Source organism: Nelusetta ayraudi, unplaced genomic scaffold (genome assembly GCF_046127955.1).
Source record: "Nelusetta ayraudi isolate G7.1 ecotype Tasmania unplaced genomic scaffold, CSIRO-AGI_Nayr_v1 ptg000165l, whole genome shotgun sequence".
NCBI classification, from domain to species: domain Eukaryota; kingdom Metazoa; phylum Chordata; class Actinopteri; order Tetraodontiformes; family Monacanthidae; genus Nelusetta; species Nelusetta ayraudi.
Genome location: NW_027466215.1, coordinates 710,001 through 730,536, shown reverse-complemented (window position 1 = coordinate 730,536; position 20,536 = coordinate 710,001). Strand labels below are relative to the sequence as shown.

The 20,536-nt window shown below is 50.4% G+C and overlaps 1 protein-coding gene across 1 annotated transcript; it reads right to left on the bottom strand.

The window, feature by feature from the left end:
• Window positions 1–1,213: 1,213 nt before the first annotated feature.
• Window positions 1,214–18,864, bottom strand: LOC142880292 (homeobox protein Meis1-like). The gene is made up of 7 exons (XM_076014095.1): window positions 17,746–18,864; window positions 15,354–15,574; window positions 13,808–13,949; window positions 13,471–13,521; window positions 12,757–12,807; window positions 11,398–11,544; window positions 1,214–1,859 (listed from the first exon to the last, which is right to left on the bottom strand). The coding sequence occupies exons 1-7, from the start codon at window positions 17,755–17,757 to the stop codon at window positions 1,464–1,466; spliced, it is 1,020 nt and encodes a 339-aa protein (XP_075870210.1). The 5' UTR covers window positions 17,758–18,864; the 3' UTR covers window positions 1,214–1,463.
• Between the last annotated feature and the right edge of the window lie 1,672 nt (window positions 18,865–20,536).

The following is a 20,536-nucleotide window of genomic DNA, read 5'->3' as shown; positions in this document are numbered from 1 at the left end:
GCCGGTTTGCTCCGAGTAGGCCAAAAAGCAACGATCAGCGCGACCAATCAGAGCGACCAATCAGAGCGACCAATCAGAGCTGGCCTGGCACAAACAAACAAACAAACAAACAAACCTTTTGCTGCGTCTCGCCCTTTTATACTGTCCAACATTGTGTGTGTATGTGTGTGTGTGTGTGTGTGTGTGTGGTGTGTGTGTGTGTGTGTGTGTTGTCTGCTCATCGGGCTGGAAGGCACGGGGGGGCACCGGCTAACCGCTAACCGCTAACAGCCTCCACATCGTCTTCAATAATAGATGAAGCTGCTTCTTTGCCTACAGTTTGTCTGCAACGCAGTGTGTGTGTGTGTGTGTGTGTGTGTGTGTGTGTGTGTGTGTGTGTGTTCCTCAGAAGGACAAACACGTGGAAGTCAATTCCAGCCTAAACATGATTTTAAAGAAAAATATATTCACTTTTGTGAATATAAAAGTATAATATAAAATGAAAGTGTTGCAGCTTTGTTGACCTCTGACCTTTCACACTTCCGATGGCAGGGCCGGTCATTTATTTACATAATTCTACACAAAATATGGATCATGAATATCATGCCGCAAAAAAAAAATAATGAAGCAACCCTTTAATTTTCCAAATCAGGATCAATCTTTTTTTTTTATGGATTTTCCATCACAAAGGTTGCACAATAGTTAGACCATCTGCCAAAAAAAACCACCAACAACAACAACAACAACAACAACATCAACAAGCACCACCTAACCAAATTGGTAATCTGTGCCAACCAACCAGCGGCGAGCTGAGATCCAGCTGAAGCAGCGAACGCTGCTTTTAAACGACAGAGTGCAGCAAAGCATTGCAGGTCAGCCGGTCCGCCTCAGGCGAGGAAACCAGTGTAAAAGTGCCTTGGACATTCTAACATTAACATCCTAACACTCATCCAGGAGTCACAACAAGACGAGAGGAGCTCACACTCTCCCAGCTTCCCCAACAAACGTGAGTTTCAACTCAAACTTTTCATCTTTGACTCGTTAACTCGTTCTTTTGCGTGCCTGCGTGTGTAAACGCCTTGGTTTCAAGGGCTGGGGAGGCTTTGCTTTTTTTTTTTTTTTTTTCTTTCTTTTCTTCCAGTCTGGACTGTCAGCTTCTCATTGTGGAGAAGTATTTTCAGTTTGAGGGCAAGTTTTTAATAACATGCATCAGCGTGAGCTCCATAGAATTCCACAGACATGTGCAGTTAATCTGAGAGAAGAGAAGAAGACTGGACAGACAGGTTCTGCTGAGGGAGAGAGAGAGATAGTAGGAGGTGATTAGAGAGAGGGAGAGAGAGAGAGAGAGAGAGAGAGAGAGAGAGACTCTGGGAACATTATTCTGGCACGTGACCTCTGACCTCTCCGCTATAGCGCCGTAGTTCTGTGTGTCCCTATCATGGATGTATGTATGATCGGAACTGGATGCCAGACTGGTGCAGCCATTATTTCCCAGTGGCCACTGGAGGTACTGCAGCCCAAAACCTCATACGGCCGAAAAAGCATTTTTGCCTCATTAGGCCGCAATACAAAAAAGGAACGCCAGTAAAACGGCTGACGGGATGAGCTTTGACCTTTGACCTGAAACACAGCTCGTCATGAACCACGAGCTGTGTTGGATCCCGGGGTTTGGTCCGAATCAGACGGAATCTTTTTTTTCTCCACTCGGGGATGAAAATGGGGAAAATATAAAATACATATAAAAGTAAAAACCCAGCGAGCGTCTTACCCTGTTCGCTGCTGTTGTCTCCGCTGTGCGACGTGTGCCCCCCGCTGGACGGCCCCGGCGTTCCCCCGGAGCGCGTAGACGCCGTGTCGTCGTGGTCTCTGTTCCAGGACGTCTGACGGAGAAGAGAAACGAGAGGGAGAGAAACGATTAGACGACAAAGCCGAGCGAAGGGATTTTTTTGTTGTTGTTGTCGCGCAACAAAAAGCGGTTAATAGAAGACTGATGTGAGGAGGAGGACGAGGACGAGGACGAGGAGGAGGAGGGAAGAAAAGTCAGACTGCAGGAGAGCTCGGTGCTCGTCGACTTGGAGGCGGAGCTGAAATACTTTGATGGTTGGAGGTTCGAGCGAGCGAGCGAGAGAGAGAGAGAGAGGGAGAGAGGGAGAGAGGGAGAGAGAGAGAGAGGGAGAGAGAGAACATGGCTGTCTCCACCCGGCTGTCTCCACCCGGCTGTGTGGGGCCAGTCCCAGGGCCAGATGAGTGTCAGCAGGAGGACGAGAGTCCAGATGGAGGGATGATGAAGAAAAGAAGGAAAGTGTTGGAAGCTTCACAGGTGCAAACAGCCTGGTTTTCACCAGGATGAGACGCTGATGGGGGGCGGGGGGGGGGGGTGGTCTGTCTTTCTTTCTTTCCTTCTTTCTCTCTCTACTGGTGGACGGTGAAAAATGAAACACCCTCATGACCGAGCGACTGCAGCTCGCCAGCGGTGAGCTCATCTGGACCGCACGCTCGGTGGGCGGGGACACAGCTTACGAGCAGGAACCCCCCCCCCCCCCCTCCTCCAAGTTGTAATATTCTAATTTTTTATAATATTGGCCCCAGTTTGTTAAAAAAAAAATAATAATGTTTTATTTTTTACCTCCATTTTCTCTCTTTTTTGTTTTAATTCTCTGAGAAATTCCAGTGGAAATATAATTAGAACGTGCAGGGCTGGTGGAGGAGGGAGGAGGGGTGGGGGGGCGCGGGGGGGTGGGGGGGCTGAGGGTAAATGGCAAACTACAGCATTTGCTGTAATTGAACAAAAGAGAGCAGGGCCTGCTGGGAGCCGACCACTGAGGCCCCATGGGAAAGTGGGCGGGGCCGAGACGGGGACCTGGTGGTGGTGGTGGCGGGGGGTGCGGGGGGGTATTTATAATCACAGGCCAGAAAACAGAGCTGGCGATGATCTGACACGCAATTAATACACACACAGGGAGAGGGAGAGGGAGGGAGAGAGAGAGGGCGAGAGACATTAACAAACACTGTGGCTCACGTAGGACATTTGAAAACTCCTTCAGCAAACACAACACTGGCAACACAAAGACAACACCTGGACCACAAGACACACACACACTCACACAGACACACACACACACACACACACACACACACACACACACACACACACACACACACACACACCTTGAGCCAACAAGGCTCCCGGCCGAACAGGTCGCAGTCAGTCTGGAATATGCAAATTCCCAAAGATGAATAGATGCAGGGAAAAGTGAACACACACACACACACACACACACACACACACACACACACACACACACACACACACACACACACCTCTTGCTGTCACACATAGCTGCACACTTAATTTACTCTGCCCCCCCTTTAATGAGCCGCCATGCCATTCTCTCTCTCTCTCTCTCTCTCTCTCTCTCTCTCTCTCTCTACTGTGTACATTCATTTCAATCCTGATTGTTTTGCTAAAATTCAATTTTCCACCTTCTATTCTGCTCCAGCTTTCGGCTTAAACTTCTTAAATCCGCCGCGCCGGGAAACCAGACGGAGACCCTGTTTGGTGGAGTCATGCCTACCTTTACACCGCCCCCCAACACCACCACCACCACCACCACACCCCCCACCTCTCTCTCTCTCTCCCCTCCACCGCACTAATTCGCCGTGAAAAGATTTTCCTTGCTGGAAATTGTGATTCCGCTATGATCGCTGAGGCATTCCGATCCCAGGCCGCCTCATTGTGCAAGCTGGGATGCAAGCTGGGTTCTGGAGGGGGGCGGGGGGGGTTGGGGGTTGGGAAGGCTGAGGTGGTGGTGGTGGTGGTGATGTGTGTGGGGGGGAAGGCGCTCCCCTATCCTCTCTGTGCCACCCCCACCCCCCCATACCCCTGCCCCCACTCCCCTCACATCAGCAGAGTCTTGGTGACAGGAACGTCGTCGTTCCCGTTCATTTATGACAATAAAGGAAAAGTTCAGTTTAATTCCTCTTTTCCTCTTTTCCCTCTTCTTCTCCGTCTTCTTCTTCTCCGTCTCTCCATCTTCTCGTCCTCCTTCTCGTCCTCCTCCTTCTTCTTCTTCTTCTTCTTCTTCTCCTCATTCATCTTCTCCTCCTCCTTGTCTTCCTCCTCTTCCTCCTTCTTCTCTTCCTCCTCCTCGTCCTCCCTCTTCTTCTTCTTTTCCTCATTCATCTTCTCCTCCTCCTTGTCTTCCTCCTCTTCCTCCTTCTTCTCTTCCTCCTTCTCGTCCTCCTTCTTCTTCTTCTTCTTTTCCTCATTCATCTTCTCCTCCTCCTTGTCTTCCTCCTCTTCCTCCATTCAGATATTTACTCCTCTCTCACTTAGCACCCCCCCGCCCCGACTCTTCACCGTTGTCACGTCTGAATCAGAGATGACAGTCGGGCGACTCCATCCCCCAGGATGCTTTGCTGTGCCCCCCCCCCGTTTCTCCGCTCGGTTCCTTTTTGTCTAACGGCGTTTTGTTTTTTTCCCTGCACGTTTGAAATGTAGGAGAAAAAAAAAACAACCAAAGTGCCACGAGTTGCATCAGAAGTCGCCGTCAGTGAGCGAGTGGAGCGAGTGAGAGGGGGTGGGGGGGTGGTGTTGAAAGACTTGCTATTGTAAACTGCTGTTTACTTTGCTTTTCCACTGTGACCAGATGAAGCAGGATCTGCCTCTCTGATAACCGGCCGGGCGAGTCTCTCTCTCCGCCCACCCCCCCACGGCCCCACCCCCACCCCTCTCTCTCTCTCCTCGCCGCAATATTAGCACCACCAAAATGAAAAGAGGGGCTGATAATGGTATGCAGGGGTTGAGGAGGGAGGGACGAAGGGAGGGGGTAAGAAGAAGGGTGGCGGTGGTGAGGGGGGGGGGGGTAAGAAAGCAGAAAGACTCTCTCTCTCTCTCTCTTTCTCTCTCTCTCTTTCTCTCTCTCTCTCTCTCTCTCTCTCAGCTCCTCCCAACTCTTCACAATAGACAAAGAAAAGAAGAAGAAATCAGCTTCTAATTGCTGAAGGGGCCGAGGGGAGAAAAGTGGATTTCTGGTCTCTGGAGTGAGTCAAGTGTGCGACAGGCGTCAGGTTCTCGTCCTCCGCCGGCTCTTCTTTCAAAAAGGAAGGAAAAAAAACCTGATAGAGACGACGGCGAGCTAATAATGATAATAATAGTAGTAGTAGTAATGACACATTTGAGATGATTGCTGCTCCTTTCAAGTCCGTCCATGACACTCGATGGAAGAAAAAAAATCCCCTCTTGTTTTCCCTCCTTGAGCCCAAATCCAAACAACACCAACATCCACTCGAACCCGACCCCGGCCTTATCCCTCCCTCCCTCCCTCCCTCACTCCCCCCCTCCCTCACTTTCATTTGTTCATGAAAAGGGCGAGCGGCGAGACTCCTCAACGGCATGTTTGGCTGCAGTCTGCAGGCTAGCACTTAGCTTAGCGTTAGCAGCATAACTTAGCACGGGATGCTCTCAGCAGATCCCTTGGAGACGGGGCCTTGTGTTTGCGTGTGTGTGGGGGGAGCGGTGTGGGGGGGGGGGGGGGGCTGATGGGGCATTGTCGGAGGCTTGCAGGGGGTCGGGGGGTGTGGGGTGGGTGGGGTGAGGGGTGAGGAGGAACTTTCCATTAGCTAAGTACACATGTGTTAAGCCAAGTTATTGTTGACTCAGCCAGAGAGAGAGCAGGAGCAGCAGCAGCAGCAGCAGAAGAAGCAGCAGCAGCAGCAGCAGCAGCAGTAGCAGCCAGCGTCGGGACAGAAGAGGCTCCAAACAATTTTGAGAAAAAACAAAACAAAGTTTGGATTTAGTTCGAGCTCATAAAAAAAAGTTAAATCAAAAGCAGCAAGCGAGGACGAGGACAGCGATGATGGTGATGGTATCGTTGTAGCACTCGAGATTGGTCTGGGTCTCGTTTTGTCTCAGTCTCGGACTGGACGGACTCTGGATCTTAGATCGGTCGACACTCAGCCAACACTGCAATGACAGATAATAATGGAAAAGAATCCAGCTGCTGCCGTTTTACGCTCTGTTTGTGACAACAGAGCCTTGCTCAAGACGTCTTGCTGAGGGGGGTTGTTGCTGTTCGATTTAGAAGCAAGCTTGAATTTAAAAAAAAGACACTGGTCATTTTTTTTTTTTATGTTTTGTTGTTATTTTTCTTTGATATATAAAGTCTTGGTCGTATCTCGATCTCCTCTAGTCTTGATAACGGCTTGGCCTCGGCACTAGGAGATGGTCATGGTGATGATGAGGATGATAATGACAACAGTGATGATGATAACGATCTGGGTCATTGTAAAAGTTAAAGAAGCTCCTGATGTCGCTGCCCTTTGAAGTCCCGCTGGCCGCGATTGGCTGAGAGTCAGAATCAGCCCCCACTTGATATTCAGCACAATAACGAGGAGGCCGAGGACTCGGCCAGCGGTCACGTGGTGGCGCTCTCTTTGTATCACTTGTTGAATCCCCAACAGCCGCCCCGTATTCACTCTCCAGCAGAGAATGAGAAAAGGAGGGGGGTGTGGTGGGGGGTGTAGGGGGAGGGGCTCTGGCAGGGGCGGGGGTCAAACCTCTCCTCCATTCAGCCACAAAAGCTGCTATTAGCAACAATCGGCCTGCAGGATTTCAAGAGTTTGTCTTGCGAACAGCAGCAGCAGCAGCAGGGAGGGGAAAAAAGTGTGTGTGTGTGTGTGTGTGTGTGTGTGTGTGTGTGTGTGTGTGTGTGTGTGTGTGTGTGTGTGTGCAGTCGCAATCCATACGTCACGGAGAAGCAGATAGATTAGCGATAGCGGCGGCGGCGGCGCACTGATTAGCAGAGTAGTGGGCGACCCCAGCAGTCAGGATTCCATTGAGTTTGAGGGGAGGGGAGGGAAGTGGGGGGGATATGGGAGGGGGGAGAGGGGGGGGTCACTCGTTGACCGGGCCAAGTTACCTAAACCAACACTGTTGGGTCTGGATGACCTGGAAACAGAGGGAATTCAGCCAAAGCCGGGCTGGAAAACTCACAGCGAGGCAGCCTGATCTGATCTGGGAACGGTTGTGTGTGTGGGGGGCGGGGGAGGCAGGGGGAGGTTGGGGGCGGGAGGATGGGGGGGCGGGCCCGGGGGGAAAGGAGGCGGATTTCAACAAAAAAAAAAAAAAAACGTACAGAAAAACGTATAGATGTTATTCCAGATTGCAACATTCTTTTAACATGATTTCACTGCCATCGACAAATTCACACACACACACACACACACACACACACAGAGAGAGAGAGAGAGAGAGAGAGAGAGAGAGAGAGACTCTCCCCACTAAATTAACTCAACAAATCAACAGCCGAGTTGTTCATTCATGATCGCCCAAGTCTCTCCCTCTCTCTCTCTCCCACAAAAGAGGCAGGCGGAATATTTTGAAGGGGAAATTTCAATTATTTCCAGCCGCCACTCGTAGCCGCACGGCGTGATTAAGCTACGCCGAGCGGCTCTCGAGACTGGGAGAGAGAGAGAGAGGGAGTGAGAGAGAGCGAGAAAGAGACCTCGGCACTATTAGCGGCCGAGAGTCCTCCGAGTTCATTAGCAAAGTGCCACGTCGTCGTCGTCCCTCCCCGCGCAATTAAAGACAAGTGTGTAAATGATGTGCGGCGGTGAAAATTCCCCCCCGCCCTCTCCCACACCCCCCACACCCTCTCCCCCCCCCCTGCTCCTCTGGAAGTGCACGAGTGCACAACTCGCAGTAACTAGCAGCGAATAGCAGCAAATAGAAGTGACTAGCAGTGACTAGCAAAGAATAGCAGCAACCAGCAGCGACTAGCAGTGACTAGCAGCGACTGGCAGCGACTAACAGTGACTAGCAGTGACTAGCAGTGACCAGCAGGGACTAGCAGCAACTAGCAGTGACTAACAGAGACTAGCAGCAACCAGCAGCGACCAGCAGGGACCAGCAGTGACTAGCAGCGACCAGCAGGGACTAGCAGCAACTAGCAGGCCCAGATTTCAGCCCCAGTTTGCATGAAACAGCAAAAAAAAATCACTAAAAAAATAAGTAACTTTTCAAAGCAGGCGGACCAGTTTGTGGGTGGGCGGGGCAACAGAAAGCAGGTGGGCGGAGCAACAGGAAGCAGCAGGGGAAGAGTTAACAAGAGTCCAACTGGTGCTAACCAGTTGCTCCACTAGCATTGCACCTGGCGGGGGGGGTGGGGGTTAGCGGTGGGTGGGGTGCATTTATCAAGCTGGTTGGAACGCACACACACCTATACACACAAACACACACACACACACACACATACACAACCAACACAAACACGCAGTGGCTGGACGACATTCAGAGTCTCTGACTTCTTCACCTCTCAGCAGCAGAGCCTCTGCTTTCTGTTCAAACAGGGCTCGCGTTCGTTCGCTCGCTTTCTCTCTCAACTCGTTCTCTTCCCTCCGCGCACGTTCACGCACATAAGGCGCAGCGGCATAAAGAACAGGACGCACAGAAACCAATGTAAAGTGGTGTAAAGAAAATTCAGAGAGACAGAAAGAAATGAGGGCGGTGACGCAGCCAAGGGGAAAAGTCTGCATTGTTACATTGTTGGGTTTAATCAATTCAAAGTATTTTTCCTCCCTCTTGCCCTCTCTTTCTCCCTCTCTCCCTCTGTTACTCTGACTTTTTTCTACCCCCCCCCCCTTCCCCCCCACTCCACCAACCACCCCACCCCCCACCCCCCACTCGGCTACAGTCGCCTCGCTGGAATAAATTGGTTTATGAATAAATGAGCCTCCTCTCTCTCCGTCTTGTTAACATTGTTCTTTTGTGCAAATTCCCGGCAAATTTTTTTTTTTTCTTTTCCAGTCCACTTGGACTTTATGCCCGAGGGCATATATTAAAAATACATATGGAAAGAGATAATGCACACACACACAGACACACATGCACGCACACACGCAAATTCGTTAGGGATGTCACTGCCTAACGTCACGCAAAAAATAGCCCCTTGCAAAAAAATAAAATAAAAAAAAAGCCCTAAAAAAGCTCCGCCTCCATGTATATAAATATATACGCAGCCCTGCAGTCAGTGATGAAGCGGCTGCCAATAGATTGACAATGTGACTATTGAGCGGCTCCCTCGCCGCCTGCTCGGACACGCCCACTTGCACACAGCTCGCCGTCTCGTCCCGGCGCCCCCGGAACGCCGGCCCGTCCCTCAACATGACACGCGTGTCAATAAAGTTTTTCTTTCTCTTCTCCCTTCGCGACGCAGAAGTTGCTGCCGGGTTTTCCCGTCACTCTGTCACGTCCGCGTAAACGCGAGCAGCGGCTGTCGCCTTGATTCTGCTGTCTCGTCGGCGTGTGGGGGGTGGGTGGTGGTAGGGGGTGGGGGGGTGGGGGGGAGGGGGGGGGCGCTGGGAGGTGGGGGGGGGGGGTAATATGATATTAAAGAAGAAAAAAAAATAGGCCGTGTCTTCATCTTCCAGTCAATTAAAGATGTGCATCAGTCGGCCCCCCCGAGCAACAACATCATTTCCTTGGCGCACCTTCAGGAAGCCCAGGGGGACGTTAACACGCGCGTTACATATGAGAGACGTCCCACCCTGACCTGTCTACTGAAGACACGGGGAACTTTGACTGGTGAAGGAGAAGGAGGGGGGGGGGGAAAAGAAAGAACGATGGAAAGAGAGAAGGAAAAATCCCCGCGAGAGTACAATAAGCCCTTCAAAGAGACACTTAAATGCACAAGTGGCGTCTGTGTTATTTAATTCTGTTTCTGGATTAAATGAAGTCTGATCTTCCGGCTGATCTTCCTCATTTCCATAATCAGCCATAAGGGCCCGGCATGGAGCACACCGAGTGTGTGTGTGTGCGTGCGTGTGTGTGTGTGTGTGTGTGTGTGTGTGTGTGTGTGTGTGTGTGTGTGTGTGTTGGAGTGGGGGATTCTCGGGGTCCACCAGTCGGCTCCCAGTCCTCCCATTCGCGGCCCCCACCCCCCCTCCTCCCCCCTCACTCGGCGCATAAAGAGCGGCGGCTGCCTGTGGTCCAGACCAGCCACTCAGCCATATGGACGTCCGGCCGCGGATTTAAATTATTTAACTCCTAATCGCTTCATTACTTTTTATGTCGGACAATCCAACTAATCCCTTTAATTTGCCCACTTGATTTCTTCCTCCCTCGCCAGCGATCCCCACTTTGCTCTTAAAATAAAATAAAATATAAAAAAAAAAAGAAAGAAACTCCGAGACACTTTTGACTTCATGGAGAAGTCACCCTGCAAAGCGTCAGATGGAAGCGGCTATTAATGGCCTTTAAAACGGAGGGGGAGAAGAAAAAAAAAAGAGTCCAGATTTGCATAATTCTAATCACGGGTTGCTGTTATCATTATTTAACGCGCAGTGTACGGGCCATTAGGGTCACGCCTGTGCACGCGCCGTGTCCCCGGAGTGGCGGCAGTCAGTGGAGCACATAATGACGAAGACTGTGTGTGTGAAGACTGTGTGTGTGAAGACTGTGTGTTATCTTCTCCTCATCGCCACGGAGGAAACTCTCCCTCATGCGCCGTCTCTTCAGGCCGCGAGCCGCTAGTCAGGCTCTTTAAATACGAGCCGGCCCGTCGCTGCCGCCGCCACCGCCACCGCCACCGCCACCGCCGCTGCTCTTGTATGTGAAGGAGGGGGGGCAGGCGGGGGGGGTCCCGATAAGCAATGTGCACTCATGTCTAAGGAAAAACAGCGACAAGGCGCCTAATGAAGCGTGAGCTCAAACAGTGGAGGAGAAGCTGGCGGCCCAGCGCGGCCGCAACAACAAAGACTCCGCTGATAACATTTAGGGTTTTTTTTTTTGTTTAGTTTTGTTAGCTTTTTTTTTTTAACTTGGTCCGTCAAAATAGAAACAGGGACCGGGAGCCGGGGGGAGGGAGAGGGGAGGGGGTCAAGGGGGAAGAAGCGGGGGAGGGAGAAAAGAGCGGCGCTAAATTAAAATCGACACCAAACAGGTCAAAGTGACGGCAGAGCGGTTTTATTTCGGGTGGGTTGGGGGGGGGAGGAAGGGGGGCCGGGGGGTAGTGGAGGAGGGGCTAATCTCCGCGGGGTCGGTTCCGGGTTCAGGCACTTAATGGGCCAATAATAGCAACATTATTCCGAGGGAATAAAAAAATAATTTCTCCATTCCGATGGACGGAATGTGAAAACGGGGCCTTAATCAAATGCAAATGACGGGCGCATAGCGGAGGAGGAGGAGGAGGAGGAGGAGGAGGAAGAGGGGGGGGGAAGGGGGAAGAGGAGGAGGAGGGAGAGGAGAGGGAGGAGGGGGAGGAAAAAGAGGAGGAGGAGGAGGAGGAGGAGGAGGAGTGACCCAGAATAGCTGAATAGCCAGCAGGGGGATCGCGATCGCGCACGCACACACACACACACACACACACACACACCGCATACACACACGCGCACGCGCACGCACCACCGGGGCTGGCGTACCTGGTCGAGGGCCACCGAGGACCTGCTGATCTCCTCGCTGTCGGACTTGGAGCCACCCTCCCGGTCGTCGATCACCAGGTCGATGGGCATCTTCCCCTTCAGGCAGCTGATGTAGCGGTGGCAGAAGTTATCACACAGCTCGTGCACCTTCAGGGAGGGAGAGGAGGAGGGAGAGGGCGTTAGACACACACACACCTGGCCAGAAGGGACTTGGTCACACTATGGTGCAACAACATGGACACAAAACAAACATCGGAGCTTCTGACGCACAGAAAAAGGTCAGTGAGGATTTGGCACATTTCTAAAAACATAAAAATAAATTAAAAAAAACCTGGCCATTCTAATAATTTAATAATCAGAATTAAGTCTGCAGAATAGTTTGATCTCCTTCTTGAAAACAAAACAAAACAAATAAAACAAAATAAGGAGGTGTGATTCTATTTTTCCTGTCATTGTGATTTCAGTCTTTTGAAAATAGAGATCTCTTCCACAATTGGCAGTGACGCGAGGGGCTGAGGGGCTGAGGGGCTGCAGCCGCACTCGACAGCCGTGCTCAATTCATCACGGGCCCCGGGTAGCGGCACCGGCCACGGGGAGGACGGCGCCCCCGCTGGACGGACCGCAGCGGAGGTGAACTGGAGTCACCGAGAAATGAAAGGGCTTCAGGAAACGATCAAGACCTGCAAACAGCTCGTTTGACGCCACCGTTTTCTCGACATAACCAAATATATCGGCTGAGTATTATAAAAAAAAATTTTTTACAGATTGATTATCCACAGCTCTAACTCTCTAAAGCTCGAATGAGTTTAAGAAACGGTGCGTTAAAAATACGAAGATGAATTACGACGGTAGAAGTTGACGCTGAAGTTGACTGAGTGGCCCCGCTGAGTGCAGCCGGCAGCCGGGGGGCCTTTTGCCCTCGGCCGACAATCGTTTTTATAATAAAGTGAGATAAAATAAAATCAGACACAAAAGTTGGCCCGTGTGTTTCACCTTGTGCTCGGCTCTCCGCCTGCATTAAAACTCCCTGAGACGGCGCAGGGTGGTGGTGGTGGCGGTGGTGTGTGTGTGTGTGTGTGTGTGTGTGTGTGTGTGTGTGTGTGCAGAGGGGGTCTGGCCACGTATCCGTTCCAGTTGTAACAGCTTGCGCCGTGATTAAAACGCGGAAGGAGAAACGGCCCCATGATTGATTGTGACGCTAATTACAACCGACCGACAGAAAAAAAAAGGAAGAAGAAAAAAAAATACACGTCGTCCAAATGCAGCACGTAGGTTTGCGAGAGACAGAGAGAGTGAGTGAGTGAGAGAGAGAGAGAGAGAGAGAGAGAGAGAGAGAGAGAGAGAGAGAGGGAATATTACCTTCTCAAGCTCCAGGAGATGAAATCGTAAAACTTGAATGGCTTGAATCATCTGAAAAATTTAAACAACAGTAAAATAATGAGAAAAAAAAATATGAGCGGCTCACATCTCTCGATATTAAACAGGCTCGTTTTTCTCAACCTCCTCCTCCAACCCCAACACAAGTAACTGCAGATGAGCAGGAGAAAAAAAAATATTCATTAGAATGGATTTCTCTCTCTCTCTTCTTTTTTTTTTTTTTTTACATGCAAGTGATATTAAAGTTGGGAGGTTATTGCAATATGGCACGCAGGCGGCGCAGCGCTGAGGTCCATCAGCCACCAAGTGCTGCAAAACTGTGCGCCGTTCAAAAAAATAAAATAAAATATGAAAGAAAGTAAAAAAGAAACGACAGGGTGGAGAAGTTGCCAGGCGCAGTTCAAACGGCTCCTGACAGCTGTCTAACAGCCGTCCTTCATCCACAGGCGCAACCGGGGGCCATGCTGCTGGAATCAAAGGGCCCCTCAAAACAGAGGAGCATCACCTCCGACGCTGCTCCGGCTCCCAGCAGCACAGAGGAACTCTGGGTAAACACGTGCACGCCACCGCCGCCGCCCACCGAAAGGAGCGCAAGGAGCAGCTGCTCCTCTTGACAATTACTACTGATAAAATATATATATATATGTATATAAATAAAGTTCTTTTAAAAGGCAAAGTGGCCTTCATGCTTCTTACCAGGTTGTCCAGTTCTGGATTCGATGAAAATAAAGGTTTTTCTGCCCGGATCTAAAAATCAAAACACATTTTGGAGATAAGAGTTCACAAATATTAGCGACTAATCACACATTTGGGGCTTTACACGCTTTATATACCTGTATTAATTACCATCGTTGTGGCCAAAACCAACAAACCACAGTGCAAAAAGATAATTAGAGTAACTTTAAACATTTTACTTAAGAGCTCATTAAGAGCACACACAAGAGTGAGAAGAACTCAACCAGCCTGAACATGCACAGCTCTCTCTCTCTCTCTCCCTCTCTCTCTCCCCCCCCCAAAGTCAAACTTTGCTGACCTGTTTTGCAAACACTGCTATGTCTTCATTGAAGGATTCCGATGAGCAGACGTCTCCTCCCGCCACCCCGGGCTCTCTGGGGGTGCAAGTCGCTAATTCACATTTCTCAAAAATCAGTGCAAGCAGGGGGAACAGGGGGTGCCTGGTGGGAACACACACACACACACACACACACACACACACACACACACACACACACACACACACACACACACACAATAGTAAATGTCAGCGGAGAGAAGAGCGCGGGGTCAGGACTACTCGGGGCTGGTTTAGCCAGCCATGCTACTCCTCAACAACTCGCCCGTGGGGACTGTTGCTGCTGCTGCTGCTGCGGCTGCTGCTGCTGCTGCCGCCGCTGCTGCAGCGCTATTATATTATGCAGAGGCTGCCGGGAGAGGCTGCAAACAGCGGGCAGACTCTGTGATTAAATCTAGCTGCGCTCTAATAGTATAAAAAAAAAAGAAAAGAAAAGAAAAGAAAAAAGAAGAAGCGCTTCGGAGTCAGTCAAACAATTCCTCGCACACAGTCTCCGGTTTTATTTTGGATCCCTTAGGTGAGAGTGCGCGTGACTGACTGACTGACTGACTGCGAGCGAGCGAGCGTGCGTGCGTACGTGCACGTGTGCCAGCTCAAAGGAAAAGAAAAACCTCTGCGTGCGTGCGTGCGAATATTTGCCGTGCGCGAAGTGGCGAGAAGTTAAAAGTTGAGATATAAGCTGTCAGTGTCAAAGCGTTAAAAACCCCACTGACTGTTATTTTAATTTATCAACTCGTCGGTGTAGAATTAAAAAAAAAAAAAAAAAAAAGACATTACGTGAGTACGCACGGCATATATATGTTTAATTATTACGCAGCTCATTGATAATTGAAATTGACGTCTAAACTCTTTGTCACGAGCGTAATTAATGCACGGATAAGACGCACACATATACGCTGAAACAATATATATAGCCGCGTAAGATTTAACCACAGCGGTGGTTAGCGACTAATCAGATTTTACACAAGATTGTCAGTGAATTGCTAAAAAGTGAACCCGCAGCATTGGGCTGATATGGATTTACATCTTTGTTTTTTAACACACACACACACACACACACACACACACACACACAGGTTTATCTCCCATGCATGAAGGTATAAATCAATTAAAACACCAAAGACATAATGAACGCAATTGATCTAATGGGCTGATATATTTTACACCCGTGTGGTGTTAAACCATATATGCATTTTTCATTCATCAACAATTTAAAGAAAGAAAGAAACACGCCTGAATTTTAAAAAACATACATCTAAAGGTTACAGTGGAATAAATAAATAAATAAATAAATAAAAAACAGCCAGCAAACACTAACACGGCTGTGCTTTTGTGTGTCCATGCGGCGCCTGCATGGTGGACCACCTCCGGGATACAAGCCGGCCAGGCCACCGGCAGCCTGCCTCCACACACCGACCGGCCCGGGATCGGCTCGGATCGGCTCGGCTCGGCTCGGCTCAGCCCGGGTTCGGACGGCTGACCGCCGCAGCAGAGAGTCGCTACCTACCCGTATATGGCGTCTTTGTCTCTCTTGAGGGCGTCGTTGACCGAGGAGCCCATGCTGGGCGGCATGCTGTTGGTGTGCGCCGTGTGCGGGTACTGGTGCGAGTGCAGCTGCGGCCCGTGGTTGAGGTGCACCGCCTGCATGGAGCGGGCGCCGTGCGGGTCCCCGTACATGGTGGTCGGTATGCCCACCCCGTCCATCCCGTAGTGGGGCAAGTCTTCGTACTGCACGCAAGCAAACACACACACACACACACACACACACACACACACACACACACACGAGCGTTAGAAACATGTCAAACTTGTGGCGCAAACTGCTGCTGCAAGTTTAAACACGACAGAATATTTTCTCAAATAATTTAAAGGGGGAATTTTTTTTTTTTTTTTTTTAGGCTGGAGGGATTTTTGTGTGTGTGTGTGTGTGTGTGTGTGTGTGTGTGTGTGTGTGTGTGTGTGTGTGTGTGTGTTTGTTTTGTTTTGTTTTTACAGGTTTACAAATATCGCGGTGAAAGCCAGTTAAATGAAGGGGTGAATGTTGCATCGGGGTGTTTTAATATTCGCCCTGGCGAGCACACTCCCTCCAGGGGTTTGAATTGTTGCCCCTCTTTTCCAACAAAACAAATGTAAACTCTGACAGACGAGCTTCGCAGCGAGGGAGAATTACTAACAAAAAAAAAAAAGTGGGGAAAGTACTTTTGCTCTCAGCAGCTCAACTGCGACTGAGCCCCACTTCTGTTTTAAATAAAACAAAATGAGAATTATTAAAGAGGCGCAAAACACGTGAATAAAGAAATACAATTCACGCAGTAGGTGCCAGTCTGAAAAAGTTTGTCCTGTTGCGTCACAGTGAGTGCAACGACAAATAGAAAACAAAACAAAATAAATAAATCCACTCTACACGCTTACAGCTGGGGTTTTTTTTTTTTTTTTTTCTAATTTTAAAAACTCGTCCTTGTGCATCGTGATTTCCCTCGAAGCCATGTGTAATTAGCGCGTGCAACAAAAGGCAAGTGGACGTGTCAGGGGAGGTTGAAGTGCAGCTGGATTTTCCAAACTTTGTACGCACGCCAGTTTACATAGATATTACAATATAAAAAAACAACAACCCTAAAGCTCTCCCACCTCCTACACAAGCTTCAAACTATAACAACAAACTACATCCACTTCCAAATCCCTGCCTTTCCAAAAATGTAATCTTTATTCCAGGGTTGCTTGATCATTACTAATAAAGCTCCCTGGGTGTGACAGACGCGCCCAGGAGCGAGATTAAAAGAAGAAGAACAAAAAAAAAAACAACAAAAAAACTAAATGTTTTTGTTTGCTGTTTTGTTTTTTTAATGCGAGTTTGGGTGATTTTGAATGTGAACATGTGGAGGCCGCAGGCAGCGAGGTGCGGAGCCCAGCGTGGCGCAGCCTGGCTGCCAAACCAAGCAGCTCAGCGCTCCCCAAACAACATCTCCTGCTTTTTAACACTGTTTACTCGGATCCGCTCCGCGCCGCGCCGAGCGGAGCCGAGCCGAGTCGAGCGCAGCCGAGCAAAGGCGAGCCAGTCCTGGGGCGCATGAATCAAAGCGTTTGTCATCACGTCGTTACTAAAAATTGCCCCTCTGACGTTATGCTAATAATACTTTTTTTTTTCCTTTCTTTTTTTAATATGTCTCATTTTGCGGCTTTTTATCAGAGTGACGGAGCAGTTTAGTTGGTCACACGGTGGATTTGCTCATTTTTTTTTTGTTGTTTTTTTGGGGGGAAACAAAACAAACAAACAAACAAACGCTCAACTGACGGGAGAGAATTGTGGAGATTTGTTTTTGCCTCCATAACCTCCCCCCCCCCCCCCCCACTCCACCTCCACCACCACCTCCACCCTTCCCTCCTCTCCTCATTTCGCCTCCAGTAACTGGCCCGCTGCTGTCACAACTCATCTGAAAAACACCGGCGACGTGAGATCTGATCACGCCGCCGCGACGTCCCTCGGTTCTCGGTCGGTGTGTGTGTGTGTGTGTGTGTGTGTGTGTGTGTGTGTGTGTGTGTGTGTGTGTGTGTTTGGGGGGGGGGGGGTCGAGAAGAGAAGCAGAAACGGGGTCCGCACAAAAAAAAAAAAAAAAAAAGCCCGTGCCAAATGACACACACACACTCTCTGTGTGTTTCTCCCCCCGCGGTTTGAAAAAATGTCACTTCTGTTGCTCCATGTGCGTGACACGGACGGGACAAAGTTTCGCCTCCTGACGGGCTCCTGCGCTTCTTGGCCGCGGAGCCACGTTGAAACTGCGGCGGCGGCGGCGGACTGGAGAAACTTTTCTCTTTCTGTTTGCTTTGGGGTTTGTTTGTTTGTTGTTTTTTTTTTTTTTTTTGCTTTTTGCTTTAGTTGCGTGTTTTCGCCGCGTACGTACCCGTTGCGCCATAACCCTCCTGACTCCCTGCTCGTCCTCAGCTCAGATAAATCCCCTCTGGTGCCAGGGTGGAGACGACTCGGAGAAGGAAAATCCAAAAGACGTGAGAGAGTGAAAGAGAGCGAGCGACGGGGTGGAGGTGCTGGGAGATGTTTCTCCCCGGAAAATCCAGCAGCCTCTCGGCTCCTCTGCGCTCCGCTCCGCTCCCCGCTTCTTCTCTGCGCAAGTTGAGCCCAGGCGCGGCGGAATAAGGTCCTCGGCTTATCCTCCCGGGGTGCAGCAGAAGCAGCAGCAGCAGCGGCGACGGTAGTAGTGGTAGTAGTAACAGCAGGAGCAGCAGCAGCAGCAGCAGCCAGTAATGCAGGGCTCCTTTCTCAACAACAACAAAATGAAAATAAAAAATAAAAAAATAAAAAAAATAAAATAGAAAGAGCCAAAGGGTTGGAAAGCCAAAAGTAGCCCCTCAGAGAAAAGTGGAGGGTCTCATGGCTGAGTGTCACTCCCGCTGTCAGTCACTCAGTCACGGCGACGGCTTGTCAAAAGTACCGGATGAATGATGGTTCCGCCGCGCGGCTTGCTCGGCGGGGATGGCCGGCGGAGGGAGGCTGGCTGGCTGGCTGACTGGCTGGCTGGCTGACTGGTGACGGTCACAGTCTCAGCGGGGAGGTGGTGGAGGAGGAAGAGGAGGAGGTGGAGGAGGAGGGTGAAACACGGAGCTGCTCCAGTCCCGCTTCTCTTTGATCACTCTCCACTCTCCGGCTCGATTTTCTTATGCAAAAGCGTCTAGAAGCAGATCAAGAGGAGGAGGAGAAGGAGGAGGAGGAGGAGGGCTGATCACTCCGGCTCACACTCTCTTAAAGGAGCCACGATCGATGCCGCCGGAGCGCGACTCTGTCTCTTCGCGCGCGTGCGCGCGCGTCTGTGCGAGGTAGTACGTTCGCGTGTATGAGCAGCCCGTCAGTTTCTCCCTCACTCTCTCTCTCTCTCTTTCTCTCTCTCTCCCCCTCCCTCCGCGCGGGCGTGTGCGTGTGTACAATGGCTGTGTGTGTGTGTGTGTGTGTGTGTGTGTGTGTGTGTGTGTGTGTGTGTGTGTGTCTCTCTCTCTCTCTCTCTGTGAGTGCGTGTGTTGAGCCGAGGAGGATCTCGAGCTCGAGCAGCAGGCAAGCAAGCAAGCAAGCAGACTGGCCGAACCCGGAAGTAGTGGTGGCCATAACAGGTCGCGCCTTACACAACGTACCGGGCTGCAGCAAGTCGCGCGGGGAAGAGGGGGGTGCGGTGCGATGTGGGGGGTGGGGGGAATTGGTCGGTGTGAGCGAGCGCGCGGCGCGGCGCGGAGAGAGGGAGACCCCGCACCAGCACCGACACCTTCCTCCTCCTCCTCCTCCTCCTCCTCCTCCACCGAATTCGTTCGTCCACACAGTCACTTCCTGGCCGGACAGTCACGAGCGACGTCTGGACCGCCGCTGCTGCTGGTGGATGATGATGATAATCATGATGATAATCATGATGATGATGATGATGATGATTTTTGTTTGTCTGTTGTTTTACTGTCTTGCTCGTCACTGTTGCTTTTAAAACATTTAAAAACGGCTCCTTTGAGCCCAGATTGCAAATAATTTTTGCATTTGACAGCGGCGTTATCTAGATTGTTTTTTTAAGTGCTTCGTGTAGCCGAGCAGTCCTGTAGCTTTGTAGCCACTCTTCACTAACTTTCCGAGAGCCGAGAGCCGAGATGGTGTCACTGTCAACACCACATACGAGAAACAACAGCAATACTTTATTTAAAAATAAATAAATAAATAAATAAATAAAAAGTTTATTTGGATTTTGCCGCAAATTGATGTGAATTCCATCAGATTTGCCGCACAGTCTGACGTCAGGTTGCGCGTTTTACACCTGAAACGAGTCGTCAAAGAGCCTGTATAAGTAGCTTCACCACAGAGTCGCCCGCATGGCCTCGTGCACGCAGGCACGCACGCGCCTCCATGGCCGCGCCTCTCTCTCTCTCCCTCTCACCCCCCTGCAGCCGCGCAGAATGGGTCGCTCCAGTCTGGCCGCGGCTGGCCAATGGCAGCGAGGCGAAGGGCACGCGAGTCCCCTATTGGCTCTCGGCCTTCACTGATCGATCCGCGCGGGACTGATTGATCGCTTTTAGGGTTTGGGAGGGGGGGCACATTCGCGACGAGGTGCAAAAGCAAAACATCGTCCGTCCGTTGGCTGGGAAAACACACTGTGGCCGCCGTCTGTTAACTTTTACTGCCTGTAAACTCAACAGCAAACGACGATCGAGCAGCGGCCCTGACACCCTCGTGTGCGTGCGTGCGTGTGTGTGTGTGTGTGTGTGTGTGTGTGTGTGTGTGTGTGTGTGTGTGTGTGTGTGTGGTGAGAGAGAGAGACTTAAACGTCACATTGATCAAATTTACTCATCCAAGCTGATTTACACTAAGAATCGTCCTCTGTACTTATCTCGGACTCGCTATTGGCTTCATTGTACTGTCAGGGATTTATTTCCCCCTCTCTTCTTTTTTTTCTTTTTACTGCTTGACGTGCACGAGTTGTGAAAGTTAACCAACTTTTAATTTACTGCGGGGGGGGGGGGAGAAAAAAAAAAACTTCGATTCCCGCGCAATTTCAGGAGAAAACGCGAAGAAGTGACGGCCGAGTTCAGTGACGAGCGGCCGTAAATCCACAGAGCCGCTAATCGATTCTCCTCCGAACGGAGCGAAATAAAACTTGTCTTTCACCGCAGCAGCAACACTTTTCGTAATTGAAACGAGAAAGGAGAGACGTT